This window comes from Anoplophora glabripennis, unplaced genomic scaffold, assembly GCF_000390285.2.
Source record: "Anoplophora glabripennis isolate ALB-LARVAE unplaced genomic scaffold, Agla_2.0 scaffold201, whole genome shotgun sequence".
Taxonomy (NCBI): Eukaryota; Metazoa; Arthropoda; class Insecta; order Coleoptera; family Cerambycidae; genus Anoplophora; species Anoplophora glabripennis.
The window spans coordinates 378,297-390,705 of record NW_019416321.1 but is presented as its reverse complement, the minus strand read 5'-3'; the positions used below and the strand labels follow the sequence as shown (position 1 = coordinate 390,705).

Below are 12,409 nucleotides of genomic sequence, written 5' to 3'. Positions count from 1 at the left end.
TCGGATATGTGAAAGGTCTAGGCTAGAGAAATACTGTCGCAGATCCATTAATGGGTTTGACGGTGCGTATTATCGCCAACTTTTTTATACACATAAAATTTCTAGTTTCGTCAAAATTTCACACAGAACCAGTTAGTAAAAAATTAATGACTTCGGAAAGATTTATTAACAAATATTTTTTAAGTTATAAGCCAAAAGAAACAAGGTTATTTTTCTCCTACTACTGAAAAAAGATTTATAGGATAATTTCTTGATACTCCCCGTCGCTTTTAAGGATTAATTATAATTTCAAAAATTTCGATGACGTTATTGTAGTTACAATTCCAGATTCTAAAAATGGAATGTCACGTACGTTTACAATTACTTCTCGTCTGGTTTCTCACCTAGAAATACTCAAGAAATATATCAAGGTTAGATTGGAAATTAAATCTGAAATTTTACGCTTTTTTATGCGCTATCAAGCAGGTAGATGTTACAACCAACTAGTCGGCAAGAATACCCTTTCAATGATTCCTAATAAGATTGCACAGTTTTTTAAACTAGAACATTCTGAAACATATACAGGCTATTCATTTCGAAGAACATCGGCAACGTTACTGGCTACTACAGGAGTTGATGTATTAGCAATCAAGAGACATGGTGGGTGTAAATCAGCCATAATTCATCATCAATGTTCAATGTTTATTTATTCATAAAATATGCATTTATAACTCGAAATCGCTTTTTCCCTAGGGAGGTAAGTTACCTCACTTACCTTCTGTTGTCCATATCAACTTCCACTTCTACGGTAAAATTCACTTACCTCCTTAAAAACAATATATTAATAGTCTATTTACTATAGTGGGAGCAGATAAAATCATTAACGGAAAACCATAAAATATCATAATAAAATGTTGGAAATGACCATATACCACCATTACACAAGACTTCATGCATCCAGGCATCTGATTGAAATTCCAAGCAAACGTTGAATTACCACATATGAGTCAATAATGCGACTTGCCAGTACTTGAATATTTTAGACAGCCTTTTAAATATATTTTATATACACTCCAAATAAAAAGATTAGAGGATTTAAATCAGGTGTTTGAATGGGCAGAACTAGAATGGACTAGAACCCCATAACCCCATAATGCATAGACCAAAGCTGAGCCCTGACACTTAGAGGTACATCTTCAAGGAATTGTATGTATGTATCTTCCTTCAATCTAGGTGGCAGAAACTGAAACAAATGACGTTGTGGAAAAATCCATGGTAAAACAATCTGAATTCGTTGTATCTACGTGTAGGTTCACAAGAACTTTTTTTCTACTTTTTGGTACAACTATCACCCTCACAATTTGCAACACCCTGTGAATGAATGAAAAACCACCAAAGAAACTAGTACCAAATGTTAAATACATATTTAATTTAATTGATGGCACTAAAACTATTTATTAGAAACACGCTACTACATGAAATACCGAAAAAATTTAATGATAATTGTTTAGGAAATAATGAAGTCTTAAGTAGTTCATGTAAACCATTAAACTGTTCCATTTAAAAAGATACCATATGGCTTGTACACTGGTAAATTATAAATGGTCTGTTAATTTCCTCTCTAGTTAGTATTATCGCTAATAGAATCGGTACAATGTGGTATCGTGGTCATTTTCTTGGATATCTTATTTACATGATTTGACGGGAATAAATTAATTAAGTACTACTTCTCTATTTAATTTTCTGCTGCAGGTAATTATATAATAACTTCCACAGGGAAATTATAATTACCCGTAAAAACGTTCTAATGCACTTTATAATTGCTATGCAAGTTAACTACTTAGACTGTGTTCAGCGAATCGTCAGACTAGTTCAGTCAAACTTGCTCAGTCAAACAATTCGCTGAACGGCCTTTAGTAACTGTATTAAAACCCGCCCAATATTCCCAATCACCTGATTGGGCTGACCAACGAAATATTTGTCTGCTGAACGACTTTGACCGACCAACTTACTTTGGACAAAGTCAATTTAAAAAATTTCGATGACATTATTGTAGTTACAATTCCAGATTCTAAAAATGGTATGTCACGTAGAAATTTTCAAAAAATATATCAAGATCAGACTTAAATTTCAGGCTTTTTATGCACTTTAAGCAGGTAGATGTTACAACTAAGCAGTCTGCAAGAATACCCTTTATATGATTCCTAATAAGATTGCACAGTTTTTGAAATTAGAACATCCTGAAACATATACAGGCCATTCATTCCGAAGAACATCGGCAACGTTACTGGCTAATACAGGAGTTAATGCAACAGCAATCAAGAGACATGGTGGGTGGAAATCAGTCACAATTGCAGAAAGTTATGTTGGTGACAGTTTAAGTAACAAAAATTAAATAGCCAACAAGGTTCTTTAGAATGACACTTCAACTCCAGGCTCTAGTAGTACGTTCCATGATACTATTACTAGTAATAGTATCATGAGTACGTCCCATCACGCTGTGTTAATGGACTAGTCAGATAATGTTGAGCCATCAGTGACTGAAATGGAGCGGTCAAATCATTTTGAGAAAAATGTGACAATTAGTAAACGCAAGGGGAATAATTATCCAGATTTTATAAATGTTACTAAACGTAATAACTATGGAATTACTATAATATTCAATTCACAATAATTAAAAAAATGTAATGTTCATCAAATATTTCTATTTATTTGTTCATAAAATATGCATTTATAACTCGAAATCACTTTTTTCTCTAGGGAGGTAAGTTACCTCACTTATCTCCCATAGTCCATAGCCACTTCAACTGCTACGGTAAAATCCACTTACCTCCTTAAAAACAATGTATTAATAGTCTATTTACTATAGTGGGTGCAGATGAAATATATTATAATATTGAAATATACACCTCTTTCTTTTAATAAATAAATTTAATTTTTCTCAAATATTTATTATTATTTTATTATTTCTAAAACAAAATATTATGAAAAAAGCCTACTGATACATGTATTTGTTCAGAGCACAATACTGCCATTCCAATGGCCACGTTGCTGTACTGACACTACCTAATAATTAAATTGGTACAGTGTAACTGAAAAATCAGGTGTTTCGTAGTAATATTGCCTACGCTACTAGATTTTAGGAAAAAACTGATTTTAAATGGTAAAAATTTAAAATCGCTTATCTTTTAAACAAATCAGTATGTAGAGATGCGACTTCGCAATTCAATTTTTTTGGAAAAATCCAACCCAAGACATCTTTTTGAGAAATAGAAAAAACCTTCAAGTGTGTCGAAATTGACTCACCATGTAGATGACGCTAACTCAGTACCTACGTGATGGAATTAATAAATGATTTCTCTCTAACTTAAAGAAAATAAAACAAAATAAATAAATAAAAATGTCATTAACTGGCAACATATTTTGTAAAGAAAGTAAATCTTATCTAAGTCACGTTTTGTAACAAACTATTAGTTATTGAAGAAAGTCAAAGTTGTTCCAACCACATAACAAGCTTTGTTGCTGCCCGAGGATACCTGATCTTGTTTACTCGTTTGTTTATAATCCGTTTTTGTATCAGTTTTTTCATCGAAACGCAATTAAGTATGATCCACTAATGATCAACTTACTTTCCAAAGCACGAGTAATAACGTAGTGAAATATATATATTATTTCACCGATTACGTTTTTTCCGATGCGATCCAAATACCGATATGCTTAGTAACTCGCAGATGGATCTTTTGATATAACTACTCCTTGATATTACAGAAAATAATTGCATATTGTTGAATTTTTAATAAATTAGTTTTTGTAAACACCAAGTTTTTAATCATTCGATTCTGTAACATATAGCAGTCGGCAATGGTGTTTATTTTGTAAATACGATTCAAAAAGTTGCAAAAGTGATTCGGACACACCAAACCATCTAGTTTGTACAGCAAGAGGTCGTGGTCGAGTCTGTCAAAAGCTTTAGTGAAGTCGGTATAGATAACATCGACTTGTTTCATCTTGCCAAGTTTCTCGCTAATAATCTGAGTTTTTTGGACAAGGTTAGTAACGGTGGATCTGCCCTTAATGAAACCGTGTTACTCCCATGACAACAGCCCAGACAAGGATCTGTATAAAAAACCATTTAATAGAATCTCAAATATTTTGGAGAAATTGCAAATAATAGAAATTGGCCAGTAATTAACCAATTCATTTTTAGTGCCCTTCTTGTGCACTGGACACACTCTAAATAGTTTCCAACATTCAAGAAACAAGAAGTTTTTATTAAAAAGTTAAAGATAATTGTTAATGGGGCAGCAAACGCGGAGTCACAGTAAAGGTTTTAATCTTTGTCTTCTTCTTTTTATACATTTTATTAATGGCATTGTAGACAATTTGAGATATATTGTCTACTTCATGCTAATTACATGAAGTACATTTATTTTATTCCCTCGAAATTAGATTAAAGTTACAAGATATAATACAAATTTCAACTTGTCCTCAGATTTAAGATTCAATTATCACTTAATAATAATAATAAATAATAGATAATTGAATAAAAACTGCATACAAAAATTTAGGTTTTATTATAAAAGAATCTCATGGATTCCACTGATAATAAATTGTTGACATTATTTTTTAATGCCTTGGTCAGATTTAAATTCGAATATACTTCTTTAATTTGGAGCCACAGTTATATGGCTGATACTCTGAAAAACGAGACAATTCAAAGGAGTTCCCTTAAAAAAGGTTTATATATCCACTTATATTTCAAAAATTAATGCTAGACAAGTTCGCAATATCAAGTAGAACTACGCAATCTATAATATCATCATACAAATTGATACACAATAAAATAGATGATCTTTAAGCATATTAGACAGCTGTTATTTTATGTGTCTAGAATAATTATTGATAATCGCAATGGTGCAAGTTTTAGTTTAATTTCGCTTTTCAAGATTTGAAAAAAAATGTATATAAAGCATTTTCCATATTTCTTTGTTTTTTAGATCTTTTCCTTTAATATCTAAATTTCTTTCTTTTTATCTATTTTTTTTTATTTGAATTTTATATTTTCCCTTTCAGTCATTGATCTCTGATTGTTGGATGGTGTACGCTAAATAAATAGAGAAATAAAAATTGTCATCGGTGTGATTTTACCAAATTTTGACTAGTAAATATCAGTTTTGCTTGGCATCTTGCTGATAAAAGTTTTGATGAGGACCCATTTTGTATAATTCTTAATATTCTCAAATAAACCATTTAATTACTTCTTTTACATTCCGAAAAAAATAGAATTATTTTTATTTTCATTTACCATAAGTCAAATGTAAACCTGACAGACATGAGCAGCTCGTAACTGAAAATGTATTGATGTAAACATTTAATACTGTAGATATATTAAACAACGACGATAAAATAAGCTTGCAAATCAGCCTGATAATTTTCAGATTAAAAACACATTTACATATTATTTAATGTAAAGAATAACGTAAACACTAAATTTGCCAATGTTACAATAAATCCGTCAATAAACAAACATGATATGTATCTCGTAATCAACACAGAAGCGGAAATTTAACTGTATCAGTCGACGGTGTCATTTTTTTTATAAATTGGACCACCTACCGCGTTATCTTTACATTGTAAATACCTGCTATAAACATCAGATGCCAATTAATTAAAATGTCCGCAAACGCTTTTTATACAAATTCAAAAATTATCTGATCAAATTGACAGGTGAAATTTGCTATTCACTGCAGATAATAAATTTGTTAAAAAATGTTCATCTTACTCTTCGAAAAAACTAGTTCAGTTATTTCAAATGATTAATTTGTTAACCCATTTTATAAACAATATAAAAATGTTATAGTTGAACGACCATTTGAAGTTATTATAATGGGTTAGTGGATTATAGATTTTTTCACTAATAATCTCTTAACATTCTACCTAATTATTTTTTTATTGATTTTTATTATTTGTCTATTTAGTTATTCCCAATCGTCAAAAAAAAAACAGTAAACATGATTTAATATACCTAACACTTGCTAAAGAAAAGTTGTTACAGCTCAGTTTTTTTGGATTTTTATTAAAACTATGTGATTCAGAACTTATCTAAAAAAATATTTGGATGTACAGGGGACTCTTACACATACAATTTTATAAAGAAAAAATAAAAAAGGGCAATTCGAAAATGATTAAAAAATACATTTCTGCACGGCCCCGGAAACTGGTCCACTGTAAAACCTGACCTTGAACAATGCGACCGGCATGGCGACAAAGTGTGATAAAAACAGACAAAAACCTCTTTGCATTTTTGGAGGATTAGGCACCAAATGTATCAATGGTGCCCTCTTTCGAGTAAGACCAATAACAAATGAAGTGATTAGATAACTAAGGTTCGAATGCAGATACAATGGCCATAGAGATGTCAGGATCTAAACCCTGTACATTTTATTTATAGAATTATCTGAAGCAACTTGTATACAAAATTAAGTTAAATTAATAAAGATAATCCAAGATGGCACAACAGATTTCGTCATTGCGAATTAATTCTCCGTGCTGGAGAATCACCTTTTGTGCATTTATTGTAATTTTTCAGTTTATATTTTGTAAGTGGTAATTAAATTACTGTGGTAATTATAATTATTTCAGTACCCAAAAATGTGGGCAACAAGATACTTGACTTACAAAAATATTTGTCATACTCAATACGAATAGAAACGTTATATTACAGTTTTATGATGTATGTAAGTATCTTTTTTCTAAAAGGAAATGAAATACCGAAGGTTGAGCTAAACAGAAAATAGCAGTTTATTTTACATACTGTGCTCCCTTAATTGGGGTTCAGTAGAAACAGCAAAGTTATTTAAAGGAAAAGTTCTTGTTTGATTTAACATAGCAATAACATAGATTTCAAGACATATGCACAAATGTGCATAAAATGCACATATAGTAAAAAGCGGTCGTTAGACACTTCTTATTCCAGATTACTTATTTCACAAGAAAGTCAAGTATTTCCTTTTTTGGACATAAGGAAATTTCAGAGCCTAGTAATGGAAAATCATCTCCAAAGATTTGACGAATCCAATGCAGGGTATGTACAACGTACAAAAATCACTTCGATTTACCGTAGTTGTACATCTACAAATATGTAAAAAAAATCGTTCGTTTTAAGTTCAATTGGATTGTTGGATAGGTATCTGCTTACAATCTCACAAAATCTAACACGAGTACAATATTTTCTATTCCCACATTCTTTTTTGCTGTTATACCTATAGAAAAATTATATGAGCCAAAGTTGCAGGAAATTTTCTTGTGGGTTCAAAACTATACTTAGAAAAACAATTGGATGTTATATTTAGAAGATATAAAACAAAATATTATATTCTTTGATACATTACCGTTTATATTTTGAAGTATTTTATCAGGATTACAATTATATATGTTTTGATGGATATATTGATTTAGACAAATAAATATATAAGATGTGGTTAAAAGAGTATGATGACAATAAACTATTTCGGCCATATTTCTCTTAACATTAAGGATAGATTTAATTAAACCTTATACTAGTATTACTGTAATGTCAAGGGAGTTTTCTATCCAAATATGTATATAACCAAAAATATATGATGGTCTGTAAAAAAATAGGTTTAAATTGTATCTTCTGGGTACAGTTTTGAAATCTAAGATCTTACAACTTTGACTCATACTATTTTTTTCTAAAAGCGAAAATAAAAAAATTATAGGGAATAGAATGTTATGCAGAACTATCAGACTATTTACTAATTTTTACAGCTATCTGGAGCAGGTTGTAAATTTTAATTTATAATAAAGAAACATGACCCTTAGTTATTCTTAATACATAAAAGAACTTATAAATAGGTACATAAAGTTGCTTCATTACACAAATAAAACAAATCAACCATATTTACATATTCTAAAAATTATATATATTCTAAAAATTATATCTACTTTGTATTGCCAAAATTTGAAATAAGACTAGATATTCTAAGTGTTAAAATTAATTTGTAGTTATTTTTTCAAATAAAATAATAAAGTAATATTAAAAAAGTATGTTAAAATAAATAAGTACTCGTATTATCATGACAATGATGATGAAATTTAATACGAATCATCTTGATTTTGTTAAAAATTACTGAATAGTGTCAGTTTCACATTTTCTAAGGTAGTGACAATAAAGTGCCATACGGCAGCTGTCAGTACTGTTAACCTGACAAATTAAAATATAAATAATTTATTGTTCGCAGGGTGCAAAGTATTGAGATAATATACGTACTAGTACGAAAAAGTTGCTTTATGCACTGTGGGTAAATTTAGCATTTTATTAATGATAGTAAAAAAAAATGTTTTTTTTTTCCATTTCATAAAAACATATAGACTCATATATCATCCACATTACAGCATTCAGAATGTAGTCCGAGCAGCAGAAGTCTGCACTCATTAACGGCAAGTTTATCGACCTTACTAATTTTTGGTAGCCTTCACCGTACCGGATCGCGAGAACACCAACTGTGGCTTTATTAATTTTAATTAACGAACGTTCTAATATGTTACGTTTTTTAATCACACCACCGGAGAATACACATTTTTGTTAAGTGTGGAGTATATTAGAGAAAACCTTTCACTGGATGAGCCCCACCTAGATGTTACTATAAAAGTCGAATGCTCCGAGAGTTTCATTATCAGTTTCATCCACACTTTCCTCGTGATCGTCTCCTGTTTTTACGTATCGCAACATGAGGTTCATTGTAAGTAGTTAATTTAACATCGCAATAGTGCAAAAAACCGTGGTGAAATCCTCGAAGAAAGTTTTCGGGTCGTAATTGGTCATTAGTGTCGTGGGCACTTTTTAAACAATAGATCAACTTGATGTCATATTTGCCACGCAAAGTTCAGATCTAACTAGATCGCGTTCGGATTCTTTGTTTACACGTTTTACTCAGCAAGCGATTAGACATTTTTTTTAACTGGCTACAAAAATATCCGCATGATATTAGTATTTAAAAAAAACTCGTTATTTATGTTTTCAGCCATAATCGGGATTGCATAATACTACTACTTGTTTTTAATAATAGGCACTAAAACTTGTATAATCACAACAAATTATTTGTATTGATTTATATTCTTCACAAAATTACATGTGCTAGTAGATATAGTTGACTTATAATTACTTTTTAATTTAATTTAATTAATTTAGACTTTTAATAATAATATATGTTCGGAATAAATTGAATCAGTGATATAATAGAAGCTCAACGAATTTTGTTGATATTAGATAGAAATTGTGCGCTCCACAGTGAATTGACAAATTTACAATAAATCGATAGCCTTTCCATATGGGTAATTTAGAACGCGCAGTTTTAATGGTTTTCTAAAGACGTACTAATCCTCAAATTTACAAGAGTAATCGGAAATTCGTTCTTGTTTGATATATATCTATATATATATAGTATATGTTTTGGACCATAGACTTCGAATGCTCAAGGTCTTGTCGATGTATGTTGAATATGGCATATTTATAAGCAATAATATTTCTACTTTTTGCTTCAAATTTACCATATATACACAAAAATATCTGTAGATTTCGTTTAATATTGAAAATAAATTACTTTTAAATGTACTTACTGTACAATTAAGGCTAGATTTTTTTAAACAGGAAAATAGTATTATGATTAAGGCTAGTTAGATTTAGTTATTCTTTTTCTTAATATTTTGCCATATCAAACTTTTCTCCGGTCAAGTTTATTTTTTCAAATTTGGCCCAATTATCTTAGTAACAAACTGCATCTATGAAAAAAGTCATGAGAGCTTTTTAACTGCATTTTTCAGGAAATTAAACAGCTCAACATGTAAAATCATTAAAAGAAGATCTTTAATTACATTCATTTATATAAATTGTGAAATTTAAAAATAATGGAATAAATTATACGGATTTGAACGAAAAACACTAATTCCATTTTTTGTCACAAACGGTAACATTGTAAGATTCTCTTAATATGAAAATTAGGTACTATACAATTTTTGAAACACCACGGCTTCAAAGTTTTCAAGATTTTTTCTGGTATGTGCAATTTATTACCAACAACAAATCTATCAATTTATAAAAAACTGTGTACTGAAAAAAGTTGTACAAATTATTAATTAAAGATATTATTCTGAATTTAAGTTCTTACATTAATATTTACTTCTGGAAAGAGTGGTATATAAAGTTGTCCACAATTTCTATGGATAGAATCAATATAATATTTTACTACTCACAATTTTCAGATATACTGTTTATGTTTTTTATATTATTTGAGCATCTGCAGCAATTTTTTTTACAAATTGTTCAGTTTTCAAAAAATCAGATTACGCCATATGCCGACGATATATACATGTAGGTACTTAATTTTCAATTAAATTCTACCCGATGAGACTTAAATTTGTAAGTACATATTAGTTCACTTGACAGTCTATATTTTAAGTTTTTGAACGTCTCGAAATTTTTTAATTAACACTACATTTCGTAATGTCTACACGTTTATATTTTTTCTTATACTTACGTAATATTTTGCCGAATGAGCTGCTAATTTTCACTATTTTTGTTTTTCCAGGGCGCTAGTATCCTCTTAGTCCTAGCTCTAGGCTCCGCGCATGCTGGATTTCTAGAAGGTGGCCATGGTTATGGCGGCGGCGGTGACCTTGGTGGCCACGACATCGGGGGCGGCGACATCGGTAGTGGCCATGACCTTGGCGGCGGCGGTTTTGGTGGCGGCGGCGGTTTTGGTGGCGGCGATGGTGGATATGGAGGCGATGGCGGCGGTTTCCAGGCCAGCGTCGAGACTCAACATCACCACATCCCTACGAAGACCATCGAACACACCCAGCCCGTGCACATCCCAGTGGTTAAGAAAGTCGGAGTCCCAGTACCTCACCCTGTGGGAGTCCCAGTTCCACAGGTTGTAAAAGTTCCCGTTCCTCAACCCTACCCCGTACACGTGAACGTACCACATCCCATCCCTGTACCAATCTACAAATTGGTCCCCCAGGAAATCGAAAAGAAGGTACCCATTTCCGTGGAAAAGTTGGTACCCGTGTACATAGAGAAACCTTACAAGATCGAAATTGAGAAGCATCACCCTGTATACGTGAACAAACCATACCCAGTGCACGTGCCGGTGTACAAACATGTCTACCATCACGTACCCAAGCACGGAGGTGGCGGCGGCGGCGACGGAGGTCATGGAGGATGGCATTAAGCGTCTTTAGTCTTAGTCTTTCATCTCATCAAATTTAATCATCGCGTTTCATCTCCCCATCATCCTCATCATTGTTATTAATTTTTGTACTGTTGTTATTTCTTTGTTAATAAATTTTTCTATAAAATATTAATTAAACGTCTTTATGTTTAACCACCTTCTCATTGTGTTCTTCGCCTATGTTCTCTATACACATACCATCAACAAGTCAATTTAAAAAAATGTCTACGTTTAAATAAAAAATCCCAAATTTCTCAAAGTTCTTCTAAATACGAAATATTTCCTAATCAAAGAATTAGAAAATATACATAACTTCAAAAAGTTTCAACATAGGAAAACATTATCTCGTTTCTGTATAAAACTACCAAGCTGATTTTCAATTTTTTATTTTAACACCCAGAGGATTTATTTAAGAAGAAATATTAAAAAAATGTTTTTATAAAACTAAATAAAAAAATTAATGTCAAAACGTATAGAAACAAAGTTGAGTTTAACTTTTTCCAACAGCGCACCTTGTACATTTGTATATTTTTATATATTTGAATTCGCTATCACGGCGATATCAGGTTTGATATGTTTTTAATACACAGGGTGGTTCTGAGGAGCCTTCTATATAAACTTATTTCTAAAAACGCTACATCTCTTTAGGTTAAAATTATTACTTTATATTATATCAAAGTATCTTGTATCTTTTCAAAAAGTTCAAAAAATGTCACATGGCTTATTTAGAAACTTTTCTATCTCTCAGATTTTTTTATCAAAATATTTCGTTCTTCAGAAAAAATAAAATACATGTAACAAAAAAAATAAGAAAAAAAAAAAAGACACAGTTTATTTTAAACTGATAAGAACTACAAACTTCACTATCATTTTTTACCATATTCTTTTCTTTTTCTAAATAATTCTAACTTCTTGAGAAAATATAGTAGTTTGAAAATGGCCTGCTAGCAGTAGCTTTTTTAGTATCTTCTAAATCAGTCTTCTAGTATCAGTCAATTTGATACGTGATTTTCGTGCACAAAAAATTTGTCGATTTTTTTTGTCATATGAAAAATGTAATAGATCTTATACAGGGTTATCCAAAAGTCCTAGTACGGCAGAAAAACTTTCGAAGAAAGCATTTTGGGAAAAAATGTTTCAAACAAAAGTGTAAGGATTTTTCCCTGGCTATCTGATTT

General features: G+C 30.8%; 1 protein-coding gene across 1 annotated transcript; it reads left to right on the top strand.

The window, feature by feature from the left end:
* The first annotated feature begins 8,685 nt into the window (after positions 1-8,685).
* LOC108908076 (proline-rich protein 4-like) lies at positions 8,686-11,358 on the top strand. The gene is made up of 2 exons (XM_018711989.1): positions 8,686-8,741; positions 10,587-11,358. The coding sequence occupies exons 1-2, from the start codon at positions 8,730-8,732 to the stop codon at positions 11,229-11,231; spliced, it is 657 nt and encodes a 218-aa protein (XP_018567505.1). The 5' UTR covers positions 8,686-8,729; the 3' UTR covers positions 11,232-11,358.
* The last annotated feature ends 1,051 nt before the right edge of the window (positions 11,359-12,409 follow it).